This window comes from Dendronephthya gigantea, unplaced genomic scaffold (assembly GCF_004324835.1).
Source record: "Dendronephthya gigantea isolate DGI-Jeju-01 unplaced genomic scaffold, DenGig_1.0 000159F, whole genome shotgun sequence".
NCBI lineage: Eukaryota > Metazoa > Cnidaria > Anthozoa > Malacalcyonacea > Nephtheidae > Dendronephthya > Dendronephthya gigantea.
The window spans coordinates 280350-298919 of NW_021163169.1; the positions used below are offsets into that span (position 1 = coordinate 280350).

At 36.6% G+C, this 18570-nt stretch overlaps 1 protein-coding gene across 1 annotated transcript; it reads left to right on the forward strand.

The window, feature by feature from the left end:
* Window positions 1–1527: 1527 nt before the first annotated feature.
* Window positions 1528–10381, forward strand: LOC114537546 (putative ammonium transporter 1). Its single transcript, XM_028558596.1, has 9 exons — window positions 1528–1651; window positions 5116–5205; window positions 5564–5815; window positions 6893–7110; window positions 7243–7372; window positions 7684–7792; window positions 7912–8048; window positions 8430–8651; window positions 9533–10381. The coding sequence occupies exons 1-9, from the start codon at window positions 1591–1593 to the stop codon at window positions 9685–9687; spliced, it is 1374 nt and encodes a 457-aa protein (XP_028414397.1). The 5' UTR covers window positions 1528–1590; the 3' UTR covers window positions 9688–10381.
* The last annotated feature ends 8189 nt before the right edge of the window (window positions 10382–18570 follow it).

Consider the following 18570-nt stretch of genomic DNA (forward strand, 5'->3'; position numbering starts at 1 on the left):
CACACGCTTAATCGCTACTGTACTTAACATCTACTCATTTTTTCGGCAGGGGCATGTTTTTTTGTTCACTGCAATCCGAACTGATGCAGGTTCAGATTGTGAACACGGACTCACAAATTTTACATCAAATACAGAGTTGCTTAAAAGAAACTGTAACCGCATAAGCTTGCATTGTATAACACGCTTTTTAGTGTAATTCGCTGATATTGAAAACAACTGATGCACACGAGTGTATATCCATTATTATAGAAACTTGCATAGTTATTATAGAGGCTGTGTTATGCGAGGGAATCTAATAGCGTTCTGGGGCCGGTTGTATGAAAGCCAGAAAGCGCTATCCACCGGATAGTGTTTTTTTCAATCGCTTTAAATTTCGCCCCTTGTTTGCTATAACTTTGAATAAATCTTAGTATTCCTAAATCAAGGATCCTCTTTAATAATTGCAGGTCCTAAATATGAAATTTTATCGCTTTTCGAGCATTTTTAGAACGGTTCACAATTAAATCCCAATCTGGTGGATAGCGCTATCCGGCCTGGCCCCTGTTTAAGAATGTTGAATGCCATCCAGTATGCTTAGGAAGCTTAGATATTTTCAGTTTTATACTTTAGTTGATTTAGCTAATTAGATCTCCTGAAATAGTGATTCCACATTTGATTGATTCAACATTTTTACTGATATATTTTAAAATAATGAATCTCGTTCTGAATTAAAAGCGTCGAGATGTTTCGGTACATTAAAAAATTCTTCCCATATTCCACCAAGTATAAAATTTGCTTTTCAAATGATGCGGTGAACTCAAAAGATGCAAACCACATTAAATAATCGATATAAAGTGATAAATGTTTGCATAATCAAGTCATGATCAAGATCTAGTAAGGAAAGTTCCTTTTTTAGCTACCCATGCATACATACATGCGCCGGAAATTTCCTAATTTTGTCCCTGCTCTTCTTCCATTTTTCCTCTTAGGGAAATTCGGGTGTATTCACAAAAGCACAGAAATTTGAATTGCGTGAAAAACTTTGAAATTGCGTGCATGACTTCTTTAAATCCAATCTTGTTTATTATTTCAATGAGCGGGATGGCGGGTACAATAAGTTGCACTTGAGTTTTATTTTAAGCTTTTTATTGCATCGCAACAGCCATTTACCGCTGTCCTTCTAGGCTAAGATCTATTATTTCATCACGCACTGCGAAATGCAACAGCTTCTTACACAATGAGAATTCAAAGGGAGTTTGTATGGGAGGTCCTTAATCCGTTGAAATAAGTGCAACTGCACGGGACACGAGTGTAAATACTTATTTGTTTGAGTAATATAGCCAGTTGTCAGTTGGTTAGTTTAGGCTAACCAGTTGTCAGTTGGTTAGTATAGGCAAAAATGCATGCTACTACCTAAAATTCTTTTGGTTCCTATACTGTATACGAGCAGTATTTAATCAACCTTAAAGTCTATTACGTATAATTATGCATTCAATGTTAATCACTTGGCTTATGAAATATTCAGCACATAAAGAATGTGAACACGGCCTTTAATCTTTCATTCATCTTCTTATTTTGTGGACATAACATCGCGGAGATCTCTTTTTTAACATGACTTTGGAATCCAACCTCAACCAGTTTTTCCTTATTGTAAATGGCTTCATTGTACTCTGTAAGTATTTACCCGAAACCACATTTGCTCAATTCGTGCAAAATTTGAAGTTACATTTAATTGTTCTGTACCATGCAGCATTAGGATATGAGGTTATCTTCCAATATAAACAACTGTGGAAGCTGTTTTTTTATCGATAGTTTCATGCAGCTTCATTTATTGTATTTAATAATAGAGCCATGCAACATCTAGTATATTAAAATACCAGTCTTGTACACAGGACGATTTTCTTTTGAACGGCGAAGATGGTCAGATCGGTCATATTCATATTTGAATTGAAATAAAGTATTTCCTTAAGAATATAGCGGTATAAAACTCTATTTTCCGTGCTAAGCAGGGGCCGGTTGTATATGAAAGCCGGATAGCGCTATCCACCGGATAGTGTTTTTTCAATCGCTTGTAAATCACCTGTTGTTAGGTATAACTTAATATAAATAGTTAGATTAAATCTTAGTATTCCTAATGCATCCTAATAATCCTCTTTAATAATATTTAATTCCAAAGCCGAGATTTTATTGCTTTTTAAGCATTTTTAGAACGGTTGAAAAAATCACTATCCGGTGGATAGCGCTATCCGGCTTTCATACAACCGGCCCCAGATGTAAATAATCATATACTTGAATGCAAAGTTTTTGAAATACTCCAAAATATCAGTTATCTGCCTGCACTGAAATACAACAGGACCGATCTTCTCGTTTTCTGCGTATAAAGGAGAGCCCCAAAGTCGGGTAGAGCTGCTGCAGTGAAAAGAGGGGAAATAAACTCATCGAGAGGAAAGCATTTTTTGTTCTCCGCATAGTCAGAATATAAATAATTGTTACTATACGAACTAAAAATATTCGTCAACTGTTATTATCTGTTTGTTACGTGGCGGTAAAAGGTTTTGACTGCTCACTATAAGCCATGCACCATATTTTAAAGGTGTAAAGTTATTAACTTTGTGACCCAGACCTTATTCAGAACCTACATGCCATGTCTATGATTGCATGTTTTCATTGTTTGAAACTAAGAAATTAAAAGCATTCATAAATACAGCGAAGAAAAAATTTCCGGCAGAAGTGAATTTTCACATTTCTCGTCAACAGGATGTTCAACTTAACCCGCAAAGAGAAACCCATAATTGTCGTGCATGTGCATGAAAATCGAAATTCTAATTTATTGTGATGGTTCTTAAGACTAAAATCCTGAGGCATAACGTGTTATATTGTAAGTTCATTCCCCTATATATGCAAACAAATCATGATAATGATTATCTAAAATGGATTAATTTTGTGTTGTTTCAATTTGCCGCATATTCTTCTTTAAAACAAATGAGTTTTCAAAGCGTTCAGAATTTAGTTCCAAAGTCCATGTTTAGAACGCGTGAACAGATGAATAGCAAGAAGTATTTAGTATTAATTTATTTTACTTATTTCTTTGTTCTGGGCACGCATGATGGGAATTATTGTCAGATAGGCAGATCTTGATACAAAGATACACGTCTTCAGGACTGCAGCTGCTGTTTCGATACTTCATGCAAGTATTTCACTATTTAGTTTTTTTTGTGTTATCTATGTTATATAAAAAGCTACCATGCCATGCATGTTTGTAACAGTGATTATTTACCTTAGGGCATTGGTTACAAAAACGTTTAAATTGAATTGCCTAATAAAATGAATATAGTACCCTTTGTTGTAGAACATGAAAACACTCGCCAGTATGCACGCAATACAACATATCCATATTATTATTGTGATCATAGTGCTATTTTTGAGTATATAACAATGATTGCGATATTGCTACTTTAGGGCAATTTCCTTTATATGGTAGAAACGGCAAGAACACAGCAAAAAATGGGTACCCGTACCATTTTCGTCTGTGCTCGGCCCTATTGTATTGGTAGCCTGAGGACGAACTAAATCTCGTCTTTTCATTTTATCCAAATTGTGCCAATAAATTAAGTGTGTGTAAAAAGGCGCTTAAGATTAGGAACAAACAAATTAGCGGAGAATCAGTACCTGCCCCTAAATTGCTATATGTACATATACTTCTCCGTGCCTTCTATTGATTACCACCGACAGTGGTACTGCTTGTTTCTTTTTTTATCGAGCAATGTCTCTCAATTAAATAATCTCAAATTCCGCATCGATGTTATTGATACTTTGATGTACAAACATTTCCTGTTTTTCAGTATTTAGTGTCCGTTCACTCTGTTGTTATTTCTTTCTTTAGCAGTTTGCGGCTCATCTTATTTGGAATTGTATTCAAAATTTTCAATCAATTTCCGAGTAAAAATAACTCGTAAAATAAAGTCATTATGGGTTAATGATTAGGACAAAAATTTGATCAAACAAAAAAGTCTTACATTCGCTTGAGGTTGCAAAGGACTCAAAATTTACCACTTGAAAATTCCAAGTACCTGTTATTAAGCAGATAGATGACATGCTCTTTAAACATAATGATGTTGCATAACCTGCATGATGATGTAAGGTTTACATCATTAGGTCTCGCCCACTCCACGTGCAGAACCATCAGGAAGTCTAACGTTCTCTTTGCGGTTTCGAGCAGTTCACTTCAAAGAATATTAGTAAAACACCCACACACATGTACACACAACACAAATGTTTAAAGAATAACAGCGTTCTCTTGATAAACGAGTCGAGTTTTTTAGACAACTGTAACGTCTTTCCCAATATTCCTAAAAACTGCAATAAATGTTGCTTTTTACTGTACTGCATATCTAAAATACAAGTTGATTTCATTTATTGCAATTCAGTTATACTCAGTATATTAAATCAGTTGTCGAGTAGCCTGCTGCATTAATGACAGTACTATAGTTGCTTAATACTGTGGAACTTTATGTGGGGTTCTGAAACTTCAATGGAAGACAGAAATTTCGCGAAGTCTGCATGCCTTTACAATTAACTACGCTAGTTCAACGCCTACGGTACGGAAGTTTTATGAGTCAATATGCTGCAACGAAAAAATGTTATATGTTGGAGTACAAAATACCTACATATATTCTTATATAATTATATTGTAAACAATATTATTGGGAAATCGATTACTTTCTACTCAATTTTTTTTGGGTCATGCACCCATACTTCCCTAAAAGACTTTAATTTGTCTCCCTCAAATCTTTTGCGAACTCCACTCAAGTTTCAGGCGATGCATATAATTATCATGACAGTGTTACAAAAAATTTATATGTGACAGGGGCTGCCCCGGCCCCCCACTGTTCCCTGTGAGCTCCTTTGAGAGAAACCATGCCTATTAAAATCCCTCAGTAAGAGTGATGGTAGTGAGGTTCAGATTTGACTTCCACTAGACACTTTCGACAAACCTCTCTCTGATCTATTTCGCTAAAAATCGATAGGTTGATCTGATAGTTTTACCGAATTTGATTGGTTCGTGTTTCTTCAATGGTAAACTGGGTACTGGTAGATTAATGAGTTAAATCTAGACCCCGCTCATTCAATTTTTAGTTATGCAAGCTGGTTTTGCATTCCTTGAAGCTGGTTCGGTAAGATCAAAGAACACAACAAACATCTTGATCAAGAACACATTGGATTTATGTAAGTAGCTACTGCTTCCAATTATTCTGAGAATACGTGCGTGTTTCGCCAGATTTCTCATGTAGTTCCTAATGCATGTTGTATACAGTTATTAACAGCAAAACCTAAAGTAGTTTATTCAAAAAATCAATCAACTTAAGAGGCTATTATCACGGACAGTTGTTGTTTGAACTTTCTGAAAACGAAGGTCCAGAGACCGTGCACTTGGGTTCAAATTGTCCCAAACGCAACATTTTATAATAATTCAAACAAAAACAAATATAGCAAAATATTGGAAAAAAAAAATTTTAAGGTCGAGTATAACATGAATATTCCGTTATATATTATTATCCATCTATAATATTATCCATCACTTTAGTCTGTGGCGCGACTGTGTATTGGTTAGTTGGATACTCATTTGCATTTGGCGGAGATGGTGATAAGTTTAAGGGAAATGGTGATGCTTTCATTGGTCATGATAACTTTGCCTTGTCTGGTCTTGATGAGAATGATTATGCGAAATGGTTTTTCCAGTTTGTATTCGCTGCCACAGCTGCCACCATTGTCAGCGGAGCCATTGCAGAGAGAGCTGAGTTCATCGCTTATCTTGTTTACTCTGCATTAATAACAGGTAAGAAATCATTGCTACAGATTCCAATTTTCTCAAAATCATCTTCTTTGCTATAGCTATAATATCACAAGTGCGACGACAATGCCATTTCACACTGTATGCCCAAATAGAAAAGCGAGGAAACACAAACCAAACACATTACACAGTTTTGCAGCTCAATAATATACACTTAATGTATGCTCCCGAGGGAAATAGTAAGTTTTGTTTTCCCGAGAGTCTGAATGTTTCCCGAGACGAAGTCGAGGGAAACATTGAGACTCGAGGAAAAACAAAACTCACTATTTCCCGAGGTAGTGTACATTAAGTGTTTTGTTATATAGGAACGAAAACATACATGTTACACAACAATTTCATTTAAAAATCATTTAGAAACCCACTTTACTTTGTTATGACATGAAGCGGGCAACAATTTTTCACTTGTTTCCCTGGCGGGAAACATTGCATTTATTTAAAGTCATGTGACTACGAATGAACCAATCACATTTAAAATACAAAGCACTTATATAATAAGGAAACTTATTTGTGTCAATTAATATATATGAATTTCCAAATTAATTCTTACATGTACAAGAGCAAGAGCAATAAACCACTCAAAGGTTGTCTATACCACAGTTGTTTGTGTTCACAGCCCTGAACTAAGTTTGGGTACTGCTCTTTGCTCATTCACTTGTATGATTTAAACCAGGGATTTTTTCACTATTTCAATCTTCAATGAAGGTTTGGTCCTTCATTTTATTAATTTTATATCTATCTCAATGTACTATAATTATATAAGCATGCATAAGTTATAAAATTTATGAATATGAATTATGGCTTTCCATAATTGAATATAAATTATGCTTTCATCTGTTGCTAGTGAACTCTTTTCGACTATTTTAAAATGCGGTTTCTCATCTATCATCTACAGATTCAGTACAGTTTTGTTTACCTATTCTCCTCGACTTATCTGACAAACATTCTTTGGAAACGTTGAACTTCCTGCTAACAACATAACATGCATCGCCTTTTTCTCTGCAAAAAGGATTTTTACCAATGGATCGTATTAATTTATTTCTGGTTTCTATGAACTCTTTTCAGGTTTTGTTTATCCAGTCGTCACTCACTGGGCGTGGTCAGATCATGGTTGGCTCATTAAATCACTTGAAGACGATGACATTGTGTACCAAGATTTTGCCGGGAGTGGTGTAGTTCATATGGTTGGTGGTATGCTGGCATTAACTGGTGCTATCGCTGTAGGACCTCGTATTGGTAGATTTGAGGGCGATGATAAGACATTACTTGGCCATACTGTACCGGTATTTATATTTTAGATATTCCATAATTCCTGTGTCCCTTGAAAAGACAGCAAGTTTTCCGCCTGAATTTTCAGTTATTACGTTTTATTATACACTTTGCTGAGATACATTTAACAAAATTCCAACTTCTAGATGGTCTCCCTTGGCGGTTTCATTTTATTTTTTGGTTTCCTCGCATTTAATGGTGGTTCTCAGGGTTCGATTTCCAAAGATGGTGATGCAGCAGTTGTTGCATTAGCCATTGTCAACACTATCTTGTCAGGTATGTTTATTACGCCAGACACTGTCAATATTACGTGAACATCATGCAAAAAATATTCTTACAGGCATTCAATTGCAGTCTAAAATATAGGTTTAAAGGTGATTTTTCCATAGGCAAACGTTGCTCCAATTTTTCTGTCTTGCAACCCTTCATCAGGGTGTCTACAACTTTCATTTTCAAATTTGACAAAAATTAATTTCCTCATTTGCCTATGAATCCAACAGTTTAGTTGCAGTTGTACATTTTACATTTCCCTAGTATAACTTACAGTTTCATAATTTCTGAGCAAGTAATTTTTTTGTAAACTCTAGGAGCTGGAGGCGCCATTATGGCAATGATTATTAAGCGAATAGCGACAGGCTTCTTTAACGGACATTGGAGCTTGCTGACAACCATAAATGGAGGTCTGGCAGGGATGGTAGGGAATTTTTATATAGCTATTGTACAACGAAGTTTAACCAATTAATATTTAATTATTTCGATATCATATTTGACATTGATTGAAATTTTGATTGTACCTAAATTCGCCATCATTAAGGTTGTATTTGTGCTGGTTGCAACAACGTTCATCCTTGGGCTGGATTTGTGATTGGCCTTGTTGCTGGTGTTGTGTTCATGGCGTGGAGCTTTCTGATTGAGAAAATGAAGATTGATGATCCTCTCGATGCTGTTGCAGGTATGCGGGCTGAATGCAGCCTAGCTATGCATGAATCTTTACACTATCTGCATGCTGAATATTTTTTATATACTGCAGACACTGAAATATTAAAAATATAAACTAGTAAGAAATATCCCATATCCTGTTTATAATGTCCTTTTTCTCACTTGGAAATTAGGAGGACAATAAAATCTTTGGTCTTCGTCTCTCTAGTAATCGTGAAAAAATTTTATCCAAGATTTTTATTGCTTTTAAAAGCAAACGAGGAAAAAGTTGCGAAAAATCGTAGTTTTCTCAGCAAAGTGAGCCATATCTGGTCGAAAAACTGCGTGGCTTCATGCCTTACCAATTAATATATTTAAAAATCTTACAGTACAATTATTTCCATATTAAAATTAGTACATTACGGAGCTGGTTTTTGGGGCGTGATTGCTGTTACTCTCTTCAACAAAGAAAGTGGTGTGTTCTATGACTGGGATGAGCTGGCGTTCAAAAGACTGGGGTGGAATTTACTTGGTGCTATTGTAATCTCGGCCTGGTCATTGATTTGGGGCTTAATAATTTTTATGTCTCTTAAACTCTTTAAAATTCTTCGCGTACCTTCTGAAATCGAAATTAAAGGTAAATCTATATAATTTATTTTACATAAATTTATTAATGATAAACTTTACTTTTTTATAACGATGCATTTTGCTTCTGTCCTTCTTCTGTTTACATGGAGCGAGTTATCCCGGCTAGGCGAGGTGAAAGGGTCGGCGTTAGATCATATCGAACTAACGTACATGACGTCATAAATTTTGCGATAACGGAAGTATAATAACTGAAGTCTTACGTGAAGTCTTTCTAGAGCTGGTTCATAAAAATGATAAAATGAAAATGGCGATGAATGATGATAAGTTTATACATTTATAAATGTACACGAAAGTGTAAATGTCTGTTACCCTCATACCCAGTATAGGAGTGATCATATACATATGTAATAGTATCTCTGGCTTTACCTAAATTACGGTTAGGTTATAGGGTTATTGAAAATTTTATGACGTCATGTACGTTAGTTTGATATGATCTAACGCCGACCAGGTGAAAGCTGCATATAATGAGAGACTGGTCAGGTTAAGCCTTTGATCTGAGGCGCTTCTTACCTCGCCTAGCCGGGATAACATGTAAACAGGCCCTTAGATGAGTGTCTTAGCTCATCGTCCGTTCACTCCAAATCTCTGTATAATTATAGTGTCCTTTAATGTACACATTAAATTCAAACAGAAAAACAATCTAACCCTGACAGAAATTTGAAGGCCCGTAAAGCGCGTAGCGTATAATGGCATATGCGTAAGTATGCCTAGGATTAAGGTTGAGGTTCGGCCTATTTTCTACTTCCGTTCGAGCTTCATCGTCGTAAAACAGCATTTCTTTTGGTCGACATGAACAATCGTTACTGGTTCGCAAATGCCATGCATAACAATTGACAAAGAAGAATTAAAAAGTCTTTTTTAACATTCAAGGGCTTGATGTCCCAAAACATGGTGAACCAGCCTATCCTTATTCGAGTTATGGTGATGGATGGGGTGAAAATCCACCGAAAGTGAATGGTAACAGTAATGGAATTGGTCTCAGCAACCGCGCTGGAAGCTATGACATCAGCGTTACAACACATTGAATTGCATTACATTTATGAGTTACATTATGTCATTAGAATTGTAATTAATTGATCATAAGATAATTATTCAAGGCAAAACGACACTGTTATTTTAAATAAAACAATAATAGCCGGGAAGTGCAGGTTGTGCTCGAAAAAGTGACACAACGCATACAACGAGGAATTTTCTTTCAAACTAATCGACAAATTTGTATACATTTCTGAGGAGTATTAAGTATGCCAGTCAGAATGCTTATTTTTGATACGTCTAGTATAAAATGGTAAATATTGTACGTACCTTCTAACTGCATTAATTAGTCAATATCATTTTAAGCATTCAAAGAAGATCATCACAAAAAGAGACGCGGGTGAAGTTTACAGTTTATATTATATTTTTAAAACATTTATGAAACAGGTTATTCAGTAATGCATTTGCCACAATACAGTTGCTTTTTTATAATGTTAAATAGCTAGAAAGAATCATCTTTATCAACTAAATTTAACTTTGCAATACACACGAAAAGATGCGCTTATGTCACAATACAACTGCTTTTTTATTATGTTAAGTTCTCTGGGTAAAGTTATCTCATGTAAATTACAAGCATTTTTGTTGAACGTTACAGCGAAATTTGTCAATGATTGTGATCATCAGCTTGCACTTTAAATGACAAGGTCGTATTGCGTCTTTTTTCCATTTTTTTTTGCTTCATCTTGTCTTCCTAATAAATTGTTCCGTAATTAATTATAAAATTTAATTTAAAGTTTATATGTATCAGTATTCTCTTTAAAGTTGACTTTTCACGAAAGATTCAGTATTGTATATATCAAAGCGGATATTAAATCTTCAATAGTTAACACTTATTTACTGCGAACGAAGGAAACTTTATGTTTTGTGGACCCGAGACCTTTCGATATTTCACGAGACTTCGAGTGAAATATCGATGGTTGAAGATCCACAAAACATAATGTTTTCTGAGTTCTCAGTAAACAGGTTTTTTATTATATACTACTCGTCAAAGAAACACCAAACTACAAGGTAAACAACGAAATAACTATTCATAAAAGGCATCATTTCAAATGGATAAAAGTTGTTATTTCCCAAGAGATAAGTCAGATAACACGTTATCTCACTCTGTAGGGGGTCGCGCTGGCGACATCAAAAATTCGTCACTCTCGCGTGATTCGCTTTCGACCAATGAAACGCTACGAACACCAAACTTTTACAATTAGTATATAATAATATGGGTTATTTGATAGCACACTCCCTTCATATGATCAAGCAACTGCGTAAAATATTAAGAAAGTGTAGCAAAAGAACTCAACCGAACGTCAAAAGATATAATAATACTCATTTTCAAAGAGGAAGTCAATCGACTCCGCACTATAAATGAAAACGTACAAATTAAACAAATAATTTCGCGCAAGTTCTCAAAAATGCACAGACAGAATAGTCTGGGGCTACTGTGCATGCATCGCATAGATTACATGGATTTCTCCAAGAAATCAAAAGGATTCTGAAAGATCTGCATTTTTATAGTAACAAAAAGAAACGATAAATACAGTTTAGATTATATTTCTAAAACATATATTAAACATGCATGTTTGTCAATAATGCATTTATGTATGGCACAGCCATAACTATGGTATTAGCAACTAAACTTAACTTTGCAAGTATCTTACAATACACACGACAAGAGTCTCGCTATTCATCGTCGTTCCTGTCACAAACGTTTATCCGAAAACTAGAACTCGAATCACTTCCCAAACACCTCCTGCGATAAAGTTTGGAGAAACATTCAAGACAAGCCCTGCTGCACACGAAAAGAAAACGAGCGAATATCGAAATAATTGCAAAGCATACAAGAAGAATAAGAATTGCCGGAAACATCCCTAAAATAAGAACTTGCAGCCATTTGAAAGCTTTGAAAACTGACACCAAAGGTCCCTCGATGTTTTGATGAGAACTAGAAATCACGGACCTAAACAGGTTGATCAGAGCTAAAACTATCAAAGACATCAAGGAAATTGACTCGAGGCTGTTCGAGAAAGAATTTCAAAATGGTTTAATTTTGAGATGAAGACAAAGGATGACAATGCAAGCAAGCGTCATGCAGAATAATCTGATGGATGGCTCGGTCACCACGCAAAATATTACAACCAAAATAAATCGACGAGCAATCAAAATGCTCTGCCAATACAAAGCTCCTCGCTTGCTCGTTTCATTTGGCTGTGCGTATGGACCTAGAAGCAACTCTTTTAAAGCGCTCAAATTTTCGCTATCCTCGGCATGTTCGTCTTCAGATCGACAAACGATGCGAAAGAGCCTTTGAAACAAGAACGACAGAGGACAAACAACAGCTAGGAGGAAATTTCTGACGGTTATTTTATCGTTGTGAAGCTTGAACGGAATCCAAGCAAGAACGAATATGAATGGAACGACAAAGATGCCATTGAAAATGAAAGATGCATATTGCCACCATTCGTAGCATAAGACGTTTCCATTGTAGAACCATCTTAGCTTGCCTGCAACGGGAACACAGCGAATTAGCGAAATACTGACACTAGCCAGGGTGACGTAGCCAAGGAACACTGTTTTGACGCTGGCTTGAAGGTAGGGAGAAATGTTAGGTCGAAGAGAACCTCTCTTGCAACGAATGAGGACGTGGAAGGCATAAAGAAGAAAGATTGCAGCGAGCGTCCCAAAAACCGGAGCAACTTTAAAAAGAAGCTTTGTCTTTGGGGTCAGCCCTGGAATGGGGCAGAGAAAACCACGATTTGTTATAGCTGGCTGGAAGTTGAAAAAGCCAAGGACGGGGATGAGAAATTCAGTTTCAAAGAATTTGGCCAGCGAAGTCGACGAGAGAAGCAGTTGTGATATTTGGTAGAAGTAAAAGATGATCTCTAATAAACCCGAAAATTGTCTTTTATCTTGTTTTGTTTGCTCTGATGAAGACAGCGCGTGCGATGGATTGTTTTGTTCAGTGTCGTCCTCACGGACCAGATCAACGTGACGGTACAAAGCCGTTTGCCAGTTTGCGAAGCGACTGCCATCTATAAACGTTTTAAACCAAAAAATCTGTCGTAAAGGATATTTTATCATTGGAGGTTTGAAGACGACGAGAGCTGCCATTAAGAAGACATACACTAGAAATACAATCCAGAACCAATAGTCGTTGCATTTTCGTATTAAAGTACAGTTCGTTGACCAAAGAGCCTCTGAATAGCCAGATGAACACATCCCACACATAAAACCAATACGTTTACCTTGACATGCATTGTACTCAGTGCTGTCAGATGGAGGGGACCTGCAGTAGCCAAATGGACAAATGATGAAAGCCAACGTAGGCGGATTCGAACTAGTTTTATATCCCCAAAAGTTCGACTTTGATCTAATGTAAGGAACACATATTGCGCCTCGCGGGCATGGGAGGCACTGGAAACCAGAGTCTACATTCAATCCTCTCTCCGTTCCTCTTTCCAGAGAGTAGAAGTTATAGTCACATTTTCTGCATGAGAGAGCGAGTGCGCTGTCATCACGACTGTTTAGGCTGAAGTATTGATAATTAGTCTTTTCAATGGCGTGAGCCAAGGGACAGATACTTAGGGAAGAGTTATCCAGTGATATTTTCTCTGCTTTGGGTATCAAGATTATTGGTTCGTCGACAGGCTCAGTGATGCGATTAAATGTTGTATTATATATATCCACCTTTCCAGTGCTGTAAAATCGTAGGAAAGATGAGGCTATAAATTCCGTCCCGTCACTCGTAGTGATCTTCGGAATAGTTTGCCTAAACACACAATTGTTTAAACTCAGATCCGATTGACCACGATTACCAATTTGACCACCTTGGAACCGGGCAAAATTATTCAAAATTGTGCAATTTGTTAATTTCACTTCCCCTCCTGTCACTGCCAAAACACTGTTAACTAAAGCGACATTTTCTTTGAACAATACATTGGCAATAACAGCCTGAAAAGTCCGCTCAAACTTGTGCTGTTTTTGCGACTTATAACTGAACAAATTGGGGACAAATTCCATCTGTATTGCGGCTCCGGAATTGACCAAATTCCTGTTCCGGAAAAACGAGGAATCTTCTATTCTTAGCGAGGTAGTTCCTCCCAATGAGACATAAAGTGCTCGGTAGGAATTGTTCTTAAATGTTGTATTCGTAATCAGAATCTTTGAATTGATCAAAAACAGCAACATTGTGGCCGTCTTGCGGGAAATAATCCTGTTTGAATCGATGATAGAATTTTTGCATGTAAGTGAAGTTTGACCTATGATTGTTATTATTTCTCTCAAACCAATATTTTCCCGAAATACACAAGTGTCCAAAGTAACATTATTTAATCTAGATTTGTTTGAAGAAACGAAAATATTGCTATTAGCCATATTTAGGTTCCCGAGGAAACGCGTGTTTTTTAAAGTGACATTAACTAGTGTATCTTGAAGTCCCAAAAACAATACACCTAAAGCACCATCCCCTGACAGTTTGTTTCGAACGAAGCTAACATTGTTGCTGTGAAAATGAAAAGTTCCACGAACGACAATTGCTTGGACGATACCAGCATTAATGGCGCTATTTTCAAGAAAATTATCATCGTCAAGACGGACTGTAGCAGCATCTTTGATATAAAAAACCAAAACCCCGCCAATATTTCTCAGAAATGAACTGCCACGAACAGTTGCAATAAGGTTGTTGGCAAATATGGACACCACAAAACTGGCTTCCGTTACGATTCCTGAAAACGATGAATTAATTATACTTAGAAAGACAGAATTCTTCGACTCTGGTGTGTCTGGTTTACCAATAAATACCAAATCACCGTAATATGAAGTCGAAATGTTCTCAAAATTTGAATTTTGGATGGTTAGCATCGAAAATGATGCATCGATTGCAATTACACCACCCGAACTAATGTTTTTGCCATTACGAAAACTAGAATCATTAATGAGTACGTAACAAGCGGCAGTGACAGACACATCAAATACACCACCCTCGGAAATGATCGAGTTGTATCCGTCCAACTGAAAGTTTGAGATGTTCATATGCGCTGAACCTCCATTCACAGAAAGAAAAGCAGCAAATGTTTTGTAAATAAACCCGTGATCCAATGTCATGCATAATTCGTCAGTGAAAAGAGTAAACATGCTGTCATATTCGTCGCTGGGGTTTGTGTGACTATTTTCTTCCATCCTCAGTCGACTGACTGCAAGCTTCGTCGTTCCAAGTTTGTTCATGATTGAAAACATTCCGTATCCCTCAAAGACGTTTTCCTTAAAACTGCAGTTTCTCATTTCAATGCTGACCGTAGAGTTTCCCTCGCTGCAATTTAACAAAAGAATTGACGAAGGAGAATTACCATTTTGAAGGAAAGACGTATTAGTTACGTCTATAGAAACCATAATCCCAGTGTCGATCTCAATTCGTATGCACACTTTATTCTGTTGGAAGACAACAGAATCCAACGTCAGATCAAATTGCCGCAGGTTTAACACTTGAATACGCATGCAAGTAAATTTCGTCTCCGCAAATACGGCGTCCTTTGCAAATACTGAGGCGTCAAAAAAGCGAAGAGATGTATTGAAAAAGGTTAGTCCGAAGAAGTTAACTTGTACACCGTTCACTAGCTTAGTTCCGTTCACCAACCAGGGGTTTCCATGGAGACACGAGATGTAAACACGTGATCTGATGCTGACGAATGATATGCTTTTATTAATACGAATTCCCGGTTGTCCATGATCTTGGCTTTCACATTGGTAAGGGTTTTTGGCCGTTTCTTTGCCATCCAGGTAGATTACTGACCCTTCTGTTAGTTGTAGAATGCCATAAGATATACTGCGACAAGGGAATATTGGAGTACCGCAATTTGTTGCGTCATTCCCATTAAAACGCGATACATAAATTGAGTGTTGAGATGATTCACGACAAACTGAAATATAATGTCAGGATTAAACAAATGGTATATATTTGGTAATACCTATACACATAGGCTATATGATTTGCGTCTGCAGTAATTGAACTGGGCATGCAAAGATACTTCGATCCTCGAATAGCCACGCCGTATTCCTTGGTTTATTTATGTTTCACGTCTAAAGGATTCATTTCATAGTCCAAGAGCAAAACTATCATTTTTATTGCTGAATTGTGGTCAGGAAAGTAACATTGTATTGTTCATGCATTCTAACACATGCATAGTTCACGTTTTGCTTCTATCACCTAATATACTCTTCCCATTGTCGTCTGAAAATATCCTCGCTTTTGTAACCATTTAAAATGTATGCTGAATTTTTGCACGCTTATTTATAAAATTTAGTTGACAAATTGACGAGCGAATTCAGTCCCGAATCCTAGTCCTCGGTCAAACAAATCGTATGAAATCTCAGTAATTATCAGCTTTAAATGTATTGACAAGGTCCATTACTTAACATTTCGGTGTCATTTAAAAATACAAAGATATTTCTTACCAGATGAATATACTACTAAGATTGCATACAATCCTGCTAACCAGATCAACGCCATCTTCCGATTAAAACAAGCGAAAAAACAATGACGAGCAATCCAAGTTACAGTGATATAACCGACAGCTCAATTGTACAAAGCGTTTCTAGGAAAGTGTAAAAAAATTCATCATAAGCCGGACATCACAAGACATAAATAAATTCATTTTCAAACTGCAAGTCCGTTGTGCCCTTATATTTTCAATTTTATTTTTTGTTTTGTTTCCTCTTCATAATAAAGTGTTCCGTAATTAATTAAAATTAAGTATTTATTTATCTATCACAAAAGATTTAATATATGGCGATCTTTGTTTGTGACGAACATATCATTATCGATCTGTACTGCACATGAATATCAAAGCGGATATTAAATCTTGAATAATATGGGTTGTTTCACTTATTTGATAGTACACTCTCTTCATACGATCACTGAGCAACTGCGTAAAATATTATATGACTTCACATGCATAATTTCATTCTAAGCCATGGGACTGCAAATACGGCACCAAAACGGTGAGTTTCGTTTTATATTTTAATTAAGGCACTTGGTTGATTGATTTATTCATTTATTTATTTAGTGAATCTCGCCAAAAACGTACAAACATAAATATTTGACGCAAGTTCTCTGTCACGTTTTCTGAGATGCACAGACATGATTTTTCTCAAAAATCAAAACAATTTTAAAAGACGAACTGAATTCGTATAGACTACAGTATAACAAAAACAGACGCGGGTGAAGTTTACAGTTTATATTTATTTCCAAAACATTTATTAAACAGGTTTCTCAATAATGCATTGTCACAATACAGTTGCTTTTTTATAATGTTAATTGGCTAGAAAGAATCATCTTTATCAACTAAACTTAACTTTGCAATACACACGAAAAGATGCGCTTATGTCACAACACAACTGCTTTTATATTATAATTTTATTAATTGCCAATTGGGTACAAAAAATCAACTTTATCAACTCAACTTAATTTTGCAAGTATCTTACAGTACACACGAAAAGAGTCTCGCTATTCATCATCGTTCCCGCCACAAACGTTTATGCAAGAACACTAGAATTCGAATCAGGTCGGAAACGCCTTTTGCGACAAAATCTGGAGAAACATCACGGATCTAAACAGGTTGATATGACCTAAAACTATCAAAGACATCGAAAAAGGACTCGAAACTTTGAAATGGTTTAATTTTGAGATGAAGGATGAAAAGGTAAGCAAGCGTCATGCAGAATAATCTGATGGATGGCTCGGTCACCACGCAAGCCGCGATTACAACCAAAATAAATCGACGAGCAATCAAAATGCTCTGCCAATACAAAGCTCCTCGCTTGCTCGTTTCATTTGGCTGTGCGTATGGACCTAGAAGCAACTCTTTCAAGGCGCTCAAATTTTCGCTTTCCTCGGCATGTTCGTCTTCAGATCGACATACGATGCGGACAAGCCTTTGAAACAAGAACGACAGAGGACAAACAACAGCTAGGAGAAAATTTCTGACGGTTATTTTATCTTTGTAAAGCTTGAACGGAATGCAAGCGAGAACGAATATATGAATGGAACGACAAAGATGGCATTGAAAATGAACGATGCATATTGCCACCATTCGTAGCATAAGACGATTCCGTTGTAAAACTATCTTAGCTTGCCTTCAACTGGCACATAGCGAATTAGTGAAATACTGACAGTAGCCAGGGTGACGTAGCCAAGGAACACTATTTTGACGCTGGCTTGAAGGTAGGGAGAAATTTCAGGTCGAAGAGAACCTCTCTTGCAACGAATGAGGACGTGGATGGCATAAAGAAGAAAGATTGCAGCGAGCGTCCGAAGACCGGAGCAACTTTAAAAAGAAGCTTTGTCTTTAGGGTCAGCCCTGGAATGGGGCAGACAAAACCACGATTTTTTATAGCTGGCTGGAAGTTGAAAAAGCCAAGGACGGGGATGAGAAATTCAGTTTCAAAGAATTCGGTCAGCGAAGTCGACGAGAGAAGCAGTTGTGATATTTGGTAGAAATAAAGGATGATCTCCAACAAACCCGAAAATTGTCTTTAACTTGTTTTGTTTGCTCTGATGAAGACAGCGATGGATTGTTTTGTTCAGTGTCGTCCTCAGGGACCATGCAGATCAACGTGACGGTACAAAGCCGTTTGCCAGTTTGCGAAGCGACTGCCATCTATAAACGTTTTAAACCAAAAAATCTGTCGTAAAGGATATTTTATCATTGGAGGTTTGAAGACGACGAGAGCTGCCATTAAGAACACATACACTAGAAATACAATCCAGAACCAATAGTCGTTGCATTTTCGTGTTAAAGTACAGTTCGTTGACCGAAGAGCCTCTGAATAGCCAGATGAACACATTCCACGCATAAAACCAATACGTTTACCTTGACATGCATTGTACT